Genomic DNA, 19030 nt, shown 5'->3' with positions numbered 1-19030 from the left:
ACCGTAACCGATTCAAAAGTTTCGGATAAAGGCGGAGTCTAAAACTTAATATTTTTTTAATATTTGTTACTTGTCTGGCATTCCTTGGCACCATCTAATATCCCCGCCTATTTCACCTTTATCATATGTGTCGTCATAGTAAAAAAAGTGGCTATGTGGGTCGCGAACTCAGATCATAGAAGGGAAGGGGTTTCTATGATCTGAGGTCGCGAAGGACCTTGCTATTTGAATTTTCCGTAACCGAAATCATCCGAAACTTATCGGATAGTCCGAAATGATTTCATATCCGTAACCGTAACCGGTATAATATTATTCTAATATCCGTAACCGTATCCATAACCGAAACTTCATATCCTTAACATCCCTGGTTTAGACTAGAAAACTATAGTTCCAAAATACTGTACTGTCCTATCCATGACATTGACAGCGGGGCGCCACCGTCAATACCGGATCGCTGGTTCCGATTTTTGCCATGTTGGAAACCATATAGTTGAACGATGGTAGCGCCCCCCTGTCATTGAGTTTGGCGGGACAGTTCAGCGTGGGTCATCTTTAGCAGAAGTTGACTTCCGCAAGCTGTCACCACTGTGTAAATCTTGCAGAAGCTGGATTGCCATAGTGGTAAATAGCTTACGTCTTTTTTTTCTCTTTTAAATGTCTATAAATATTATGACCATGATTGATATTTTTGGAATCGGTGCCGGTGAATGTTTCTTGAGCTTGGCGTTTGGCAGACTAGCACCGACACCGAAAATATCAATCATGGTCATAATTTATTACACATACCTAATTTTCCTAATTAAATGCTTAAATAACGTAGTTATTTTCTAAAGGACATCATCCATTTTGGTCCAAAATCAAAAGTGCCGGCCAAAAAATAAAAGTGCTGTATTCTAATAAAATACGTCCGCCTTAGCATTTATTACTATGACACCAAAGCTGTAGCACCACTGTGTATCGTAGTATTTAAGTTCTAAAAATATATGAAACGACTGATACTTTCATAAAAAAAATATTAAGTAAAATCCACCAATCACGCAGCAGTCAGACCCCACATCCACGTCCCGCCATCTAGCGGATCTTTCATTCGTGAAAACCCTCATTCCACCTCTGGTCGCCGAGCACGTAGAATTTCGTCCAATGACCCCAAGCTACCCATCCTTATCGCTCGCGCGTAATTATATTGCTGTCGCGACTGTGCGACGGGCGGCCACAGCGAGATTTTACTTTGACTTTGACTTCGCTAGTAGCGAGTGCATCAAAAAATCTATGAAGATTTTGGTTCTTGAAAGTAACCGCTGGGGACGCTGTACAATCCGCCATAGATTTTATGACATTTTTACGCAGTTGCTAGCGAAAACGTTTAATGTAAACTCACATTAAGCCCCCAGATCATAAGCAATGTTAGTTAAACCCCAGAATAAATATGGTTAAACTCATTTATAACTGAAATTGGAGCTTTGATTTGAATTAACTATGTTTCTAGGCGACGTTCAGGGAACAACGATGAAGAGATCCAGGAGAATAATTACAATACGACATTCTTTGAATGGTTGGAAAGCATAGCACATTGGTATGTTGACATTTACTTACCCTACCAACTGTCTGGCAGACTGGACGCGTCTTTCCGTTCTATACATAGCCAGAACGCAAGGGTGTGAAACTAATCGAGTATAGTTTGGAGATGACTTTATTTACTAAGCTCCTCCAAACTATACACGACCAGTACGCATATGCTGCGTACTGCTCGCGTATACTTTGTAGTGACTTAGGTCAATTATCTTACTCCAAAATATACATCGCCAGTACGCATACGGACTAATCATGTATGTATTGTAATAAGTGCGTGATTACAATTTTTACGCGAGTAGTTGCATGCTAGTCATTTTGCCTTATTGACCTCTCTTTCTATTACATATTAATTCATATCTGCGTGTCTACTTTAAACATTGAATCATCTTTCGACACATGTCATTGTTTTGATAAAGGATTTTTTGGTGTTTCTTATTCTGCCATAGAAAAGATATTTGTTTTGGGGCTGATATTTCCCCAATTGTCGTAGGTATGGAAATATGTCAAAATGATTTTATTCTTGAGATAAAAGTTAATAAATAAAATAAATAAAAGGAACATTTTACACTGCGCTTCTAGTCCCAAACTAAGCAAAGCTTGTACTATGGGTACTAGACAACGGATATAAACATACTTAAATACTTTTTTTTGTAAATACGTACTTATTATACATAGAAAACACCCAGTCCAATACAAACAAATATGTTCATGCACACAAATGTTTGTACTGTGCGGGAATCGAACCCGCTACCTCCGGAATAGTAGTCCGTTTCGAACCACTACACCATACGGCCGACAATACAAACCTAGCATTTGAAGTCTCGCATAATATTGTATTTAATGCACGTTGAACTTTCTTCTCTCACTCTCTCTCATTTTAATTAAATTGGTATTTAATTTGAAATCTACCTAATCAATTTAATTTCAAAAACCACTTACAATAGTGTTAAAAATCTAGATTTATTATAGATTCAGTAAAATAATAATATTTTATGTAATAATATCAAATAAATGTGATTTTAAATATAGTTCCATATTTTACTGAATTTTATTACTAAATCAATATCAACTTAACACACTCTAGTCAAGTGTAAGTGGTGTAGTAGAAACTAATCGAGTATAGTTTGGAGATGACTTTTTTTACTAAGCTCCTCCAAACTATACACGATCAGTACGCAAAATTCGTGTATAGTTTGGAGTCACAGACGTACAAAATATACACAAGCAGTTTCCTATGGGTGCGTTCTGGCCATGTATAGAACGGAAAGACGCAGACTGGACATCCTGGGTTCGATTCCCGGTAGGATGTTTTCTGCTTGGTTTGGTTGAGGTGGACTCAACAGCTCTCCCCAGTAAAAAACTTCAGTGAACCGAGTCCATCAAGTGTCACATGTTGGCTACAGAAATTCAAAAAATTTGAACGCTATGAGGGTGGTACAATTTAGTTGGCGGTTCAATATTCCGAACTTTCCCCTACGAGCAACTACGTAATTTATTTGGCTGTATTACTTATGGTTTAAATTCCAATAGTACCTAATCCTACTAATATTATAAATCCTACTAATATTACAAATGCGAAAGTTTGTATGGATGTCAACATGTTTGTTACTCTTTCACGCTAAAACTACTGAACGGATTTTGACGAAACTTTACAGTATTATTGTTTATAACCTAGAATAACATAATTAGGCTATAATTTATGACGATATAGAAACTAAATTTCAATAAATAAATAAGACGTGAGAAATATTTACAAAAAAGCGCCATCTATCAACATTGCTTTTGACGTTCGTAAATACTCATGCGGACGGCGAAGCCGTGTAACGCCATCTATCAAGCTCTGTTCAAACTACTGCTTTTGACGTTCGTAAATAATTATGAAATATTAAATAAACATTTATGTATTTGAATCAGTCAGAATCAAATCAGAACTATTGGTAAAAACGGAGTAAAACGGGGTCAACGCGTACGAAGTCGCGGGCGGCCGCTAGTAATTAATATTTGTGCTGTACATAGGGTTGCCAGGCGTCCGGCTTTAGCCGGACATGTTTGGCTTTTTAGGGGCTTGTCCGGCCAAATATTGTCTTGTCCGGCCTGTCCGTCTTTTGTTAGGCTTTTTATGTGGCTGCCGCGCCAGTCGAAACTCGAGCCACAGAATAATGTTCATTCAAAGATGATAGTACCCACTCATGAGCTGTGACGCTTATTACACCCCCCCCCCCCGTGACATGGTACGTTAGCTATTAAAAAGGTATGTCCGGCTTTTGTGTTTTTGGACCTGGCAACCCTAGCTGTACAGTCATACAATCAACATAAAATCCCACATAAGTAGCAGGTCTATTAATAAGATGCCTCAGTATTTTATGTTTATCACCTTTTAACTCTCAGATATTTCCTTGCAGATCCGGATATCAAGAATATTATAATGAAAATATAAAAACTAAATTTGTGTTTCATTTCTAAAACCTACTTTAATTTCTATTTGACTTATGCATTGATTACATAACCTATAAATAGGCATAACTGGGTGTGGCGACGCCACTACAAACTAGTGACCAACAGATGGCGCTGTTACTACTTCACTATGGCACACTCCGCCGCTCATACAAACCTGCATCGCGGTGACGGAGTTCTATATCCTGCCAAGTATATATAGGCAAACCAAGATGGTGAAAATTGGACCTTGGTCCCCGAGCATAACACCCGCTCGGAAGGAAGCACTAACATCTAGCTTCCTTATTGTGGTTGAGCATCATATTCCACATTACCTTACCTTTTCCATTACCTTTGTCCTGTGATTACAGGTACTGCCTCACTGTCATAGACAGGTTTACTCGGTGGCCTGAAGCGTATCCGCTGAAGGACATCACCGCAGAGACCTGTGCTGCTGCCCTCGTGTCTGGCTGGATTGCCAGATTTGGTTGTCCTGAGCGGGTAACCACAGACCGTGGTCGCCAGTTCGAGAGCCACCTGTTCCAGGCTCTCACTTCTCTGGTCGGTGCGCGCCATCTCCACACCACAGCCTACCATCCAGCGGCCAACGGCATCGTTGAGCGCCTCCACCGCCAGCTCAAGGCGGCAATCATGTGCCACGCTCCAGCTTCACAGTGGACTGAAGCACTACCACTGGTTCTTCTAGGCATGCGTAGTGGCTGGAAAGNGAACTGGTGTACGGCGAAGCACTTCGTCTACCCGGTCAGTTCCTGTGCCCCAAGGACGACTTCCTCACAGCTGACGTCACCCAGTACGCGACTCGTCTTCGCGCGTGCATGGCGAAGCTTGCTCCTCGTCCTACCACCTGGCACTCCACTTCGGCCTTCTACGTTCCGCGCGATCTCCACACCTCTTCCCACGTCTTCGTTCGTCAAGATCGCGTGAGAGGCGCCCTGGAGCCGCCATACGCTGGCCCCTACAAGGTTCTCAGCCGACAACCTAAATACTTCACCTTGGACGTCAACGCCAAGAATGTCAATGTCTCCATTGACCGGCTCAAGGCAGCGTATGAGTCTAAAGAAGTTCAGAAGACGGCTCAACCAGCCGAAGAAGACGTCGTGCGGACTTCCAGTGGTCGAAGAGTCCGGCTGCCCGATTTTTATCGACCGTAGTCACGGTCTGCGGAGGGGAGTACTGTGGTGGCTATCCGCCACAATCGTAACTTGGACCACCGCCTTAGATTTCGGAGCGATCCGCTTCCGCCTATGAATTGGACCAGCCCCGACCTGTCTGAACGTGACCGAATGGTTGGCGCATGCGTGCTGCGGCCGTCACAATACATCTGCGTCACTCGCACACCCGTGAAGACGTATGCTGCCGTCTCGCTTCAACGCCGGTCACCGATCTCCGCTCACTCATCGCCGTTGAAGAGATTTGAAATATGTCGTCGTGACACTTCTTCCGCGATCGCTTTGCTCTTAAGATTTAAATAATTTTATTGCTATTGTATCCTAATCAATCCCTTGCTATTCCTGTTGTTAAATATAATTTCCAATCCGCTAATAACATTCTTCCTTCCACCGTGTTCTTCCTACCTTTATTTCCTGACTCGAACTGCCTAACAATAATCTTAACGATTAAGAATCGGAATAGGATTCCGAGGAAAACATATGGTGGGTTGTTGGCAAATAACCCCCATANNNCACCATCTCCGCCACTCCGTCATCAGCTCCAGTCTTCAACAAGCCAGCATCCAGCCTTCAGGGACCATCGCAGATCGCAACCGACCTTCCTGGTTCCTCGGCAGCAAGCACCGTCACTTCACTGGTCACGGGTACAGCTCTGGCCCAGCTCCACGCCCGACCATCGAAGACGCCTCCGCTCACTATCCCGACTCACCGTGGATAGAGCACCGCAACCTGCTCGTCTCGACTCACCGCAGACTTGAGCACACTGGCACTTGTAAGCTCATCACGCACAGACTGCTGAGCACATCCTGACGTCATCCACCTCCGGTTCTTCCGGGGTAAGTGGTGTGGCGACGCCACTACAAACTAGTGACCAACAGATGGCGCTGTCACTACTTCACTATGGCACACTCCGCCGCTCATACAAACCTGCATCGCGGTGACGGAGTTTTATATCCTGCCAAGTATATATAGGCAAACCAAGATGGTGTAAATTGGACCTTGGTCCCCGAGCATAACACCCGCTCGGAAGGAAGCACTAACATCTAGCTTCCTTATTGTGGACGAACATCGTATCCCACAGGTCCACATAGTGAGGGTTCTTAAATAAACAAAAAAACAAATTCTTGTTACAGAATGCTACAGAACTGTTGAAACTCATAGAGTTAAAACTAGAAGAGTATGAGGCCAACTACACGGACTTCGTGAACAACGTCAAAAATAAGAAGACCTGGACGTTCTGGAACTGCATGTTCTATGCCGGCACCATTTACACTACTATAGGTAAGTTTTAGTTAATTATGATTTCATTTTATCTGAAACTACTTTTCAGGAGCAATAATAACAACAAAATTTTATCGACCTAACGGAAAAGATTCTTAAAATTAAATACCAAGTGCAAGACAGTGCTTCCAGGCGGCGTAAAATAAAAATCATACTGGTTATTAACTCTCAGTTCCTAATTTTCTTTACTCAGTATTTAACTGAGTTTGATTAGGTTTGAATTATAAAAATCTTCTAACCTTACCTTAACCCTTGAACTTAACTTAAAAAGAACCTTTTTGATTCTGTTGCGGCTAAAAATAACATTCAGTTTTTCATAAATGTATTTTCGTCTCAAACGCCCTGACGTTTTGCAGCGGCAATATTATTGGAAGGGTTTTTCTGCTCGATAAATCGCGTCAGGCGTTTACCCTTACTGCAACAGTCAACCCGACATTTCCAAACAATTTTGTTGTATGCTTATAACAAATCTGATTACTTTCCTTGTCTCAAAGAGCCACTGTTAACACGTTCAAAGCTTCTAAAGCAATATTTATTTATTTTCTTTTCGAAGGTAAACGCGGCGACAATCCTTTGTGTCTCCGCTTGCAGGCTTACAAAGTGGTTCAGACACATTTGAAATAAAGACTTTATTCCTTTAAACATTTTGAAAGGCTAAACTGAAGGCTATTATTGTTTTTATTTATTGTTCACGAGCTCAACCTGCTTTCTTTTAGATAATACATTAAAAAATACGAGTAGTACCTTTTATTAAACTAAACAAATGAAAATCTAAATTCATTCATGTGTTTCGTATCTGAAGTTTGAAATTACGTTTAATTAAATCAAGTGATTATGTTAGGTAGTTAGGTAAGTAAGTTTTTTTTTACAAATCATAAAGAGAGCAACATTATATTTTATTAAAATGTTTCCATTCATCGAGTTGGAATCCTAAATTAGAATACATAATTCCATTTCCAATAAGCAGGGATATTTCTTAGAAGAAGTAGTACCTAAGAAAGAAGTACAAACTGAAAATAAGTAAGGTGTATAGAGATGACCTAAATTCGGATTTGGATTATGATTTCTAGCCTCCATTAAAGTACCTTAAATGGACGAAAGTCGAAATGAAAATGATTCGTGGAATCTGTGGGATGGAATATCTTTCATCTTCATTTCTACTTATCGTATTATCATGAATCTAAAAATTCCAAATGCTCTACGCATTTTAATGACTCCTTTTAGCTTTGCGACAGTATTCCTACAACTTCATATCTGATACCAAAATAATAGCTCTGCTTTCACATTGGTATTGATACAAGTGTGAAATCCAAACAGAGTAGATCTCTCCCATTGTTCGACATCGCGTTTTGTGTATAAACAGTCGTTAAGGAAAATTATGCTCAGATGTGTCTGAGTAGTGTGGACGAGCTTCTTATTTTCGGTGCAGGCACACGCAGCTATGCGAACCAACGTGAATGTAGGTGTAGTTGTTTTAAATTTGGCGCATTGCCCAGTGCGTTTGGCGCTTCAACTCAGTCACAAGTCGACCAATCTGTTGGGTGTTTATTTAGAAAATTCGCGACATCATATTCTGCCAGTGTTATTCGTCAAATCGCAGTTATCGTTCGACGTAAACGAATAAATCGTCTCTCGTGTCAGTTCACCGCCGAAAATGGATTGCGCCGATTTATTACGTTTGTTTACGTCCGAAATGTCGGGCTTCCAAAATAGATTCTTTTCTTAGATTGCGTTGTCCCGGTTAGTAAGGAGTTTGTTATCCGCCTCGATTTGTCAGCGGTAAGTTTACATTACGAGCTCTTAATTCTTGGTTTATTTTTATATCGCATCGGCTATTGGCAGGAGATATGTCATCTATTGCCAAATTAAAAACCGGCCTATTGATTTTATTATCTTCAGTGAAGTGCTTGCCGCGTTATCTAATAAACGCGTTTTCTTTTTTTTCAGGCAGTGATATAGGAGTGTGGTGATGAGTGAGAGAAATGAAACGGAAAAGAAATTAACCTTGCAAATCCCTATCATAAAAGCCGAATCCGAAACCCAAACCTCAGGCCTTTTAGTATCCAGATCCCCAGAGAAGACGAATTTAGAAGAGATGGAGGCTGAAGACAGGCAGACCATGTCTATTAGGAAGAGACGAAACCTCTCCAAAAACAGAGGTCAAGCAGCAAGACAGAGAGAGAAGACTCCTGAACCCGGTAGGACCCCTGTCCCTCATGTAGACACAACTACCTCAGATGAAGATGAGAAGCCTCCAAGAAATTCTAGAGAGCTAGAAGCTGAGACGACTTATTTGGAAATGAAAAGACTGGTGCAAGAAAGGGCAAATGTCAAAGATCCAGTCTATGATCTAGACACGGACGAAATTCTTGAAGCAAGAGCGTTTGCCGCAAACGAACGAAGACGCCGCAGTATCTCACCATTTGCTATACCAGACAAAGAAGAACTATCTAAATTGGAAAGAAAAGGCAGTTTTATAGATCCAGCAAATAAACTACTGAGCACAAATTATACGTTGAGTCCTAAAGATGAAGACTCCAGTCGGCGAAGTTCTCTTACAATTGAAACACCGGTTGAAAAGAGAGGTTCTCTTTCCCCTCCTACTCCGATAAGTACGTCACCCAAGGAAAAGACTTTCCCGCATCCTTTACCTACAACTCCAAAGAAATTAGAAGAAATGGTATACAGTGATGAAAAGAAAGAGAAATCTAGTGAAAAGGTATTGAAAACTCCACTGAAAAAGGAAGCTGACGTATTTACGTTTGAGGAAAAAGAAGTAAAACAACCTGAGAAAAAACCTACACCTAAAACACCTGATTCACTCACACCTGCAACCCCAGGAGATATTGTGACAAAAGTTATTCAAGTGGAGAGAACGCCAAGTAAAAAATTAACAGCTGATAAAAAACCAACTGTCGAAGTGAGGGAAAGAATCGTTAGAACTCCAAGCAGAAAAATGTCAGCTGATGTTAAACCTATTGTTATGAGACAATCCGTAAAACCAACGAAAGATGAACCACAAAGCAGGGTACCACCAGTGAAACCAGCGCGAAGCAAATCCGCTACAAGATTTGGGGTCAGTTTTTATGTAAAATTATTTTTGATTCTGTTTATTGCTTTGTTAATAACGCTGTATTTCCAATTGGCCTAAAATCAAAAAGCGAGGATTGATGATGTTAATTGTTTGCCATATTATATTTGAAGAAACTAATATTTATCCATAATGACGTTTACAGAGTAAAACTAGTGAGAGTGAAATGAGTGAGGATCAAGGTAACCAAATCGGAAATACTACCGGTCCTACAAGAAAGGTAGTGCCCACACCTCGACGTTTTACCAAACACCGATCTCCAAGAGCTAACCGGTCGCAATCGGTTAACCGAGTTGAGGATACAGCCCCCAAAGTCATAGATAGAACAGGTACAGGAATGAGTCAGACCAGTAGAGAAATTATTGAACTGATGCAGAAAGCTCGAGCAAGGAGTCTGTCCATTCCCAAAGACGATCCTAGACTTCCAGCTGAGTACAAAAGTCACAGTAATAAACTACAGACTCCTAATAAAACACCATCAACTACGCCAAGAAATGTAAGAGGAATATCATGCCCTAAAACCATTCAAATAATCAGTGACAGAGTAATCTTATCTGGTTTGACGACAAATCAGAGAGTAGAATTAGAAAAGGAAAAGCGAAGTAGTCGACAAAGCTCTGGGTATGTGGACGCAAGTCAGTCTGAGTACACTTCGAGTTGTTATTCCACATCTCCAAGTGAAAATGAGTACGAGTTTGATTTATCCGAACGAACAGCTGAATTGGCACGAAAATTGCACCTTTTGTCCCAAGAAGCAGATAGCGAAGAAACGAAAAGTATAACGGCTTTAACTAAAGAACATACAGAAGCAAATAGAGAGATCCAGGCTGAAAAGCCAGTTTTAAAAAAGAGGTCAGTGGCTAAAAATGGTGTACAAAAACCAAGTGAGGAGGAAAGTGACTCCAAAAAACCTGAGCCAAAAGAGAATAAACCTCCAGTTAAATCTAAATGGAAAATTATAGCTGAATGGCAACAATATAAGGAAGATCGCAAAGCAGATTGTGAGAAGATTCGGTTGCTACGAAACAGGTGTATTTGCGATATTATTTTGTTGATTATTTTTTGTGGATTAGGCGGAATGATGTTCAAAAGTTTCGAAGGATCTTTTGAAAATGCTTACAAATGTAGCACGCGAAGTGTGAAGCGAGATTTCATTGAAGCCTTATGGCGTGGGAGTCATTACTTACGGGAAGATGATTGGAAATCTATGGCTCGAAATAAGTTGTTCGAATTCGAAAACCAACTACATACGGCATTCGAACAAGGAATCACTTCATACAGTGGACTTAGATCCTGGAGTTTTATGAACTCGTTCGTCTACTGTCTAACAGTAATTACGACTATTGGTAAGACTGCCGATTTGTTATTCATCTTAAATAGCACTATTTCCATTTTATTTGTAGTTTTTATTTTCACCTTTTTACTTCTGTATTTTACATATCATTTACGTTTATTCTGTTGAGTTGTTTTGGTGGTAATAATGATACAGGTAATACGTTAAATCACATTTTATTATTGCCCTCACTGTAGTTAGTTTTGTCGGCATCAATTTTCCCTTTTCCCCAAAATAATAGCCATGGCACCTACTTTTAATAACTTACACGCATAGTTACTTTGTTTTAAGATTTCATTTCCGGTTATTTCTGTTAATTTCTGCATAAGTCCCGTTAGTAAAACAAAATAATGTTAGGTACTGTCCTTGCTTTTTTAATAAACAACATTGTAGTAGTGAAGTGGCAAACATTGTATTTACCTCTTTTTGAATCCGTGTTATAAAATTTTCCAGGTTATGGCCACATCGCGCCAAAGACGACGTACGGGCGAGTCGCCACCATCGCGTATGCCATCGTGGGTATTCCTCTCTTCTTGATCGTGCTGGCAGACTTCGGCAAACTCTTCACGAGGAACATCAAGTTCTTCTGGTCTTTCATCAGGAGATTCTACTACACGAGAAGCTGTAGGAAGGTCAGGAGGACCGCGCCGATGCAGGTATGTTCAATTGTTCATGAGTTGAAAAGTAAGGCTAAGTTGCACCACCTTAACTATAACCGTAACTATAACTGTAACCGATTATTTAGTATGGAGCTTAACAGTCTTTTGGCGTTTATTAGAGTTAATGTAAGATGGTGCAACCTAGTTACACTGTCCGTCGAAGTTAGTTAAGGAAAATGTTGGACCTATCCATAGAATAAACTCAAATAATTATGGTATCCAAAATTCGTATACACCTATTTTGTACTGTAACTGTGTGTGCATTTAACTGACTCATGTATTTTACCAAAATAAAACAAGGAAAGTTTTTATGCCAGCTTTTGGAATAGGGACATGCACGCAAAGTTCTGTAACAGAATGAAATCCACGTAGGCAAAGCCGTTAGCAAAAACTTGTGTTTCAGAATCCTTAAAAATCTAAACGTTTTGAAAAAAATTTGCTTTATCATGTACTGTTTCCAAAATACACGTTCATAATAAAGATCTTCAATTACCTCTCACTCGATTAAATAACGTAAAATCAACATGTTCCCCGGAGATTATTCTTATTCTTGTACGAAAGTAATGTAAGGATAACAATACGGAGTTCTTTTATTCTATGAGTAATGATTAAGCCGGGGGCTGTGTTGTAACATTCTTTGTTTGCCTTCAAAGCAATCGCATCGTTAGGATTAAACAGAACAAACCGGCAAGTGTAAGGCGGTTCAATAATGAGGGCGCTGTATAAAAAGGTTTTATTGAGGAAAACAGGATTACTTTAATATGTACAATTTATTAGAAATTAGAACTAAGTAATTATACCACGAGTACTAATAGAATTGCTTGGGAAAAATGATAAAGAATTTAGCCCCAGTGGTGTTCCAGGAATTAAATTTGTGCTGGCAAGACAAGTCCAGCATTTAACTTAGTCAGTGCATGAGGTATGGAAGCGGCACGGGAGGTACATTAGACTAGGCGCAGACCACCGATTTTTAGTTGGCCGATAGTTGGGCCCGATTTTAATTCGTATGAAGAATCGGCCGAATCAAATCGGTGTAATGTGCGCACTTCCATACATGCCCACCCTACTAAACCCACCCCTGGATTCAACTGCCCGACTAAACTATCGGCCGAAGAAAAATCGATGGCCTGCGACTAGGCTTATACTCCTACCTTCCTTGATAATGTAACTTCTGCTAAATAATGATTAAATATCGATTTCTATTAATCAATTCTTTGTGAAGGTTGTGGCCTGAATTCATAATATTATTATGTACCTATGTATTTAGGAAAACATGGTAGAGTTAGCATTAAGTCGTAAACGTAATTAGATCAAAAGTTTTTGTGATTATTTATACTAATACTTGGTTTTAATAAAACACACCAAAATGAACTGTTTTCGAAAACATTAGGTGGTTAGATATTAATCTATACACGAAATCTCAGAAACTACAAGTGCTGGGAGTCTTAAATTTTGCATTCCTTTTAAAACGTGGGTGCTCACTAAGACGGGATATTGCAAAATTTAACCCACGGAAATCACGGGCTGGTAAGCTATAAGACTGTCAAGTTTTTATAGAGCAAAGACATGGACCTATAAAAAAAGTCGGACGGATTCTCATCAACAAAATACTGTGACATTAGGATACANCGAATCGTTGGCGCATGCGTGCTGCGGCCGTCACAATACATCTGCGTCACTCGCACACCCGTGAAGACGTATGCTGCCGTCTCGCTTCAACGCCGGTCACCGATCTCCGCTCACTCATCGCCGTTGAAGAGATTTGAAATATGTCGTCGTGACACTTCTTCCGCGATCGCTTTGCTCTCAACATTTAAATAATTTTATTGCTATTGTATCCTAATCAATCCCTTGCTATTCCTGTTGTTAAATATAATTTCCGATCCGCTAATAACATTCTTCCTTCCACCGTGTTCTTCCTACCTTTATTTCCTGACTCGAACTGCCTAACAATAATCTTAACGATTAAGAATCGGAATAGGATTCCGAGGAAAACATATGGTGGGTTGTTGGCAAATAACCCCCATAAGTTTTTTTTTTACTTTTGATTAGAGACTGTACAGTACTTATTGCTATTCTGCCTTATTAGTACATTATGTTACAATGTTCTAAGCTAGTTTTAATATATCGAGGCCGGCATTGAACCTTAAGTATGCCGTAATAAACGTGAAATTATAATCACGAATGAACAAACTTTCATATCACGTTTTCAACACACTGAAGAAAAATATATCACACGAAATTAATGTTGACAGTTATTAATCGTTTTTAAAACATTTGACAACGCTAGTGCAATAAAAATAATAAAAATGCACGCATGTAGAATAAGAACTTACATACTTCATGAGCAAGTGTGTTGAAAGAATTTAACTGAAGATTATAGGAGCAAAATTATGCTGAAATATAATATTGTTATAAAATGTATATTATGTAGTGTGAACCAAATATGAACAAATGATTTGAGTGTGCTTATTTAAAATTAGGCATTTCAAAGATTATTTGTAGTAATTTAAGTTGCTTACAACGATGCGTAATTTATTTAAATTATTTACCCAAGAATTATACCTAAGTATCAATTATATCTGTGATTGTAATTAATACTTCGTTCAGTGCTTTTAGGCCCGCCATACAAGGACAGCTCGAGCAGTTAGTCAGTGATCAACATACACGGACCACTCTTGTAGTCAAGAGTCAACAGCTTGAAGCTGCCAGTGATAACTGCTCGAGCAGTTGGTATTAACTGCTCAACAAATCACAAGCGCGCGCGCCGTGGAACGAAGAAAGTGGGCGGAGGTAACTGCGCGAGAGCTGTCGACAGCTCGAGCAGTCAGTGTATGGCTGGCGACTGCTTGACCGCACGATGAAAATTCACCGTGCTGTCGACCGCCCGAATCAGTTGCAACCGCTCGAGCGGTTCGTGTATGTGCGTCCATAGAACTCTGTAGTTCACTGTGCAGTCGCAGCTTGAAGCTGTCGACCCTGACCGCTTCAAGCGGTCCGTGTATTGCCGGCCTTAAATTATCCTCGAGCACGTGTAAAGCACTCTTATCACAGATCTCAACTATTATTAGTCATAGGAATAGTGCAATTGATGTAAATAATGGAATCATGTAAAAATGTAGATAGAAATGTGAGGTGCATAAAGTAGCTGACGAACTTTTAGCCTAGGCGCAGACCATCGATTGTTCGTCGGCCGATAGTTTAGTCGGGCAGTTGATCAGTAGGGGCATGTATAGAAGTGCGCACATTACACCGATTTGATTTGGCCGATTCTTCATACAATTTAAAATCGGGCCCAACTTTCGGCCAACTAAAAATCGGTTGTCTGCGCCTAGTCTAACACTAGTGAAATTAACTATCATGTTGACAATGCAGTGCGCGAGTCAGGGTGTTTGTTACTATAGTTTGCTTTGTAATGCACAGTGGAGGGTATATTCAAAATGCTGCGAAGCTGCAACGTGTATGAAATAGGTCGGAGCATGATCAAATCACTTAATGTATTTCATACAAATGAAATTATCACGTAGCTTTGTGAATAAATCTCCGTTCGAAAGAGACTAATATTTTTTTCTAACGTTTTGTATCAATCGAGGCCTGTTATGAAATCGATCGAGTGTATAATCGTGTAATTTATTTTATATCTAAGCTGTATCTCAAATATATTTTAAATTATTTTTGTACCTGATTTTTTCATTATTTTCTCAGGTAGCTGTTACGTACAATTTTCATAAATAATGTAATATTTCGTGATTTTTTTTTATTATATTGTGATTTTATTCAAATATTTTAAGTAACTAAGCTATATGTAAATGTTCGTATGCTAAAAATATATTATGTATATTAATGAAATTACTCACAAATGAATAAAATATCAATGCATTACTGAAAATAGGTTAATAACATGTGATATCAATTTGTTATATCGTTAAAATGCATTTCGTAGTATTCTGTGAGTAAGACAATTTTATGCACACTTAGTTCTGTTAAGACAATGATGATCTAAGACATAATAGACCTAATATTAAGTTTAAAACGACAAAATTAAATTTTTTACCCTTCAATGGTGATTATTATTTATAGAGTTACATTATTATAAGTTTTAATCACATTATTGAAATTTTGGTTGTTTTTNCACACCCTGTTACACCACTTCGAGTGCAAACTTCACACAGTTGACACATTTAAGCAGCGAAAAAACAACACGAATACGACATGTCTTGTGTGATGAAATTGTGTAAAAACCGTTCTGTTCGAACAAACAAAAATTAAGGAATCACATTTCACAGGCAAAATAATAATCCAATCACTTATTTCCCGACATTAAAATATTGAAATTAATTGAAATCAAACGTCATTCACTCGAAAAAATAATACGTCAAAGACCAGTGTTCTCAGTTATTTACGTGGGAAAATTACCCGAAATATGGGAAATTAATAATGATTTTAGGACTTTTTAGTCATGTATTACGCATACTATGGAAATAAAATAATTTATCATAATAATTGTGTTTTAATGGGATATATTTTCATGGGCAAATTTGATCCTTCCCAAAAATGTGGAACTGCGAAATTCAAATTTTCTTACATTGATTGCAAGTCAGTGTCAGGTTGTATGTTAAAAAAAATCTATCAGAGATAATAATAATATATTGATGATGCATAAGATTATGATTATAATGTACACAAGATTCGTAATTTGTAACTGCGTGAATCATTTTTGATCCACATTATGTACATACCCTGACACACTGACTTGCAAACAATGTAAGAAAATTTGAACATTGAAAATTTCGCGCCTACCTCAACGCATACACCTTTCATCCTTTTAAAATGGCACGGAATAATTCTGTCTACATTTCCAAGTAACATCTGCCGATCTATGATTTTCTTAAAATAAATGGGTAAAATGTTTTGGCTAACATGGCATCCCTAAATTCACTCACACAATAGACAAACGCCAAAATTTTGCGTCACAGTTTTGTTGTAGCCCGAGTTCCGTCCGCCTTTTTTTATAGGTCCATGGAGCAAAGAAGTATAACAAGTCTGTATAAATAATGGTAGTAATAATTCATAACATTAAACACACACTGCTCAATGTTTACATAAAATTTCAGTATTATAAGCTCTGGGGATGGAATATTTCCAAAACAGAATCCATCTTTTTATTACTACCTACGTACTACTTACTATGTGATCGCGAAATATTAGGACTATTAAATATTGGGTTACTTTTTCTAGTTTAAGAAAATATTTCTTTTGGGGTACATTAAGAAATTAAACCATTAATAAATATTATCTATAATTTTTTTATTTTCTGTACATTTGCATTTGTGATGAAAAGTAGCTATTAGAACGGAAAAGTAGGGTAAAAATTATGTATATTGGGACGTGTAGAGCAGTTTTAAAAGCCCTAAAAATAAACGTATTTTACGACTTCATACGGAACCCAACTAATTCGTAATTTTCCGTTTTCCAGGAGATGATGAAAGGCCTGAACATCGTTTACGACGTCGTGCGGCGGCCCTCCCAAATATTCAACGAGGAGGACGTCGAAAGCCTCCCCGAACCTCCTGCGATCGAGAGGAAACCAAGTGACGTGCCTCCACCCCTACCACCCAAACCAGGAACTTTACCAAGAGATTTCGACAACGAAACCGATCCTGAGACGCCAGCGCCATCTGTCTTCGAAATCGACGACGAATTCAATCTCCCTATCTCAGTCGCCATTGTTATTCTAGTCATATACATCCTTATTGGAGCCTTAGTGTACCACACTTGGGAAAACTGGAGCTTCTTCGAGTCTTTCTACTTCGTCTTCATATCCATGTCGACCATAGGTCTTGGGGATTTGGTGCCGGATCACCCGCATAGAATGATGGGTTCCATTTTGTATTTAGTATTCGGTCTGGCCTTAACTTCTATGTGCATCAACGTTGTTCAACTTAAACTGAATGATACGTTTAAGCAGGCTAGTGCTAAGCTTGGGGCTACTATTGGTCTCCAGGTAGCAGAAGATGATGGAAGCCTAGTGAACAAAACACCACCTCCAACAGAAATCGTTCCCGTACACAAACCAAAAGTCGATCTTGACGTTAGTAAAACAAAAGAAATAGAAAATAATACAAGTAAAGAAGCGGAAAATGACTCGAATAGTAAAAACAGATAAGTTACTATTAGAATTAAATTGGTGCTAATTAGTTTATTGGAAATAAGTGATATTGTTACTAACTTATAGATTCTATTTATGTGTACCGTATTTGTTGCTGTGTGTAAATATTTTGTTTTGTAATTTGAATAAACATGCCATTTTATACATCCATGTTATGATTTTATTCTTGAAAACAGGTGATTGGAGAACAAGGTGCTTATAATTAACGATAAAATTTTCGCTAAGACTGCAATTCCTTATTAAAACTTAAGTTAAAATCGTAACGTAGGTTTTTATCCAGTTTTAAAGATACCTATATTATTTAGAATTAAAAAAGTAAAATTTTATTTTTGGTTTATTTTTAAAAATATTTTCACGTATAAAACTTTGAAATAATCTGAAAACTCGTGCTATCATTACGCCTCAGTATTTTTCAGCAGCCTGACGTCATCAAATTGCATGTAACATACGTCACTGTACAAAATACCGTTACATTCATGCGTTCTCATTCAACCATTCAGTGGAATTTCAAAATTGGAACAACGATTGCGCGGGTAGGCGCGGGTGCGTAGTGACGTCACTTCCGCGCCGGCTCGTGGGCGCTTCCGGCGCACACGCTTCCACCGGTGGCGCTAGGGATGATATGGATATCCGTAACCGTAACCTAAACTATCGGATATCCGAAATAAAAAAATATCCGTAACCGAAACCGATTCAAAGGTTTCGGATAGTTTCGGATAAAGGCGGAGTCTAAATCTTAATATTTGTTACTTGTTTGGCATCCCCTGGCACCATCTAATATAACCTGGCTGTTTTACCTTGATCATAGGTGTCGTCATACTTAGTACTAAAGTGGCTATGTGTGTCGCGCAGCATCTTGGTACCTATTTGAATTTTACATTTTTAAAATTCTAATATCCGTAACCGAAATTATCCGAAACTTTCGGATTATCCGAAGTATTTTCATATCCGTAACCGTAACCGAAACCGGTATAAATGTATTATTCTAATATCCGTAACCGTATCCATAACCGAAACTTCATATCCTTAACATCCCTGGTGCAGTAAGCATATAATAATAAACATTGCTATAGCAAAATAACCTTAATTCCAACCACGTAAGATGCATGTTTAGGTTGATATGCCTTTATAGAAGGCTTTTTTATTTAACGCACCTTTGAAAACGCGAGTATACAATAGAAAATATTAATTATACGAAGATGAAGGTACGAGTAAATTGGGCTGTGGAAATATTATGTCGGAGAATTTCTTTTTTAATACATTTAGGTGTATTTTTAGGGACGCCAAATGCTTAGGCGACTG

At 38.8% G+C, this 19030-nt stretch overlaps 1 protein-coding gene across 1 annotated transcript; it reads left to right on the top strand.

The window, feature by feature from the left end:
- The first annotated feature begins 7942 nt into the window (after nt 1–7942).
- Nucleotides 7943–17878, top strand: LOC114360051 (uncharacterized). The gene is made up of 5 exons (XM_028314607.1): nt 7943–8255; nt 8424–9552; nt 9713–10913; nt 11354–11556; nt 17036–17878. The coding sequence occupies exons 2-5, from the start codon at nt 8446–8448 to the stop codon at nt 17723–17725; spliced, it is 3201 nt and encodes a 1066-aa protein (XP_028170408.1). The 5' UTR covers nt 7943–8255; nt 8424–8445; the 3' UTR covers nt 17726–17878.
- Nucleotides 17879–19030: the final 1152 nt, after the last annotated feature.

The sequence above is a fragment of the Ostrinia furnacalis genome, unplaced genomic scaffold, assembly GCF_004193835.3.
Source record: "Ostrinia furnacalis isolate ACB-3 unplaced genomic scaffold, ASM419383v2 OfSCF4827, whole genome shotgun sequence".
Taxonomy (NCBI): Eukaryota; Metazoa; Arthropoda; class Insecta; order Lepidoptera; family Crambidae; genus Ostrinia; species Ostrinia furnacalis.
Note: the sequence above shows the minus strand (reverse complement) of the source record. Positions and strands in the feature narration are given on the sequence as shown.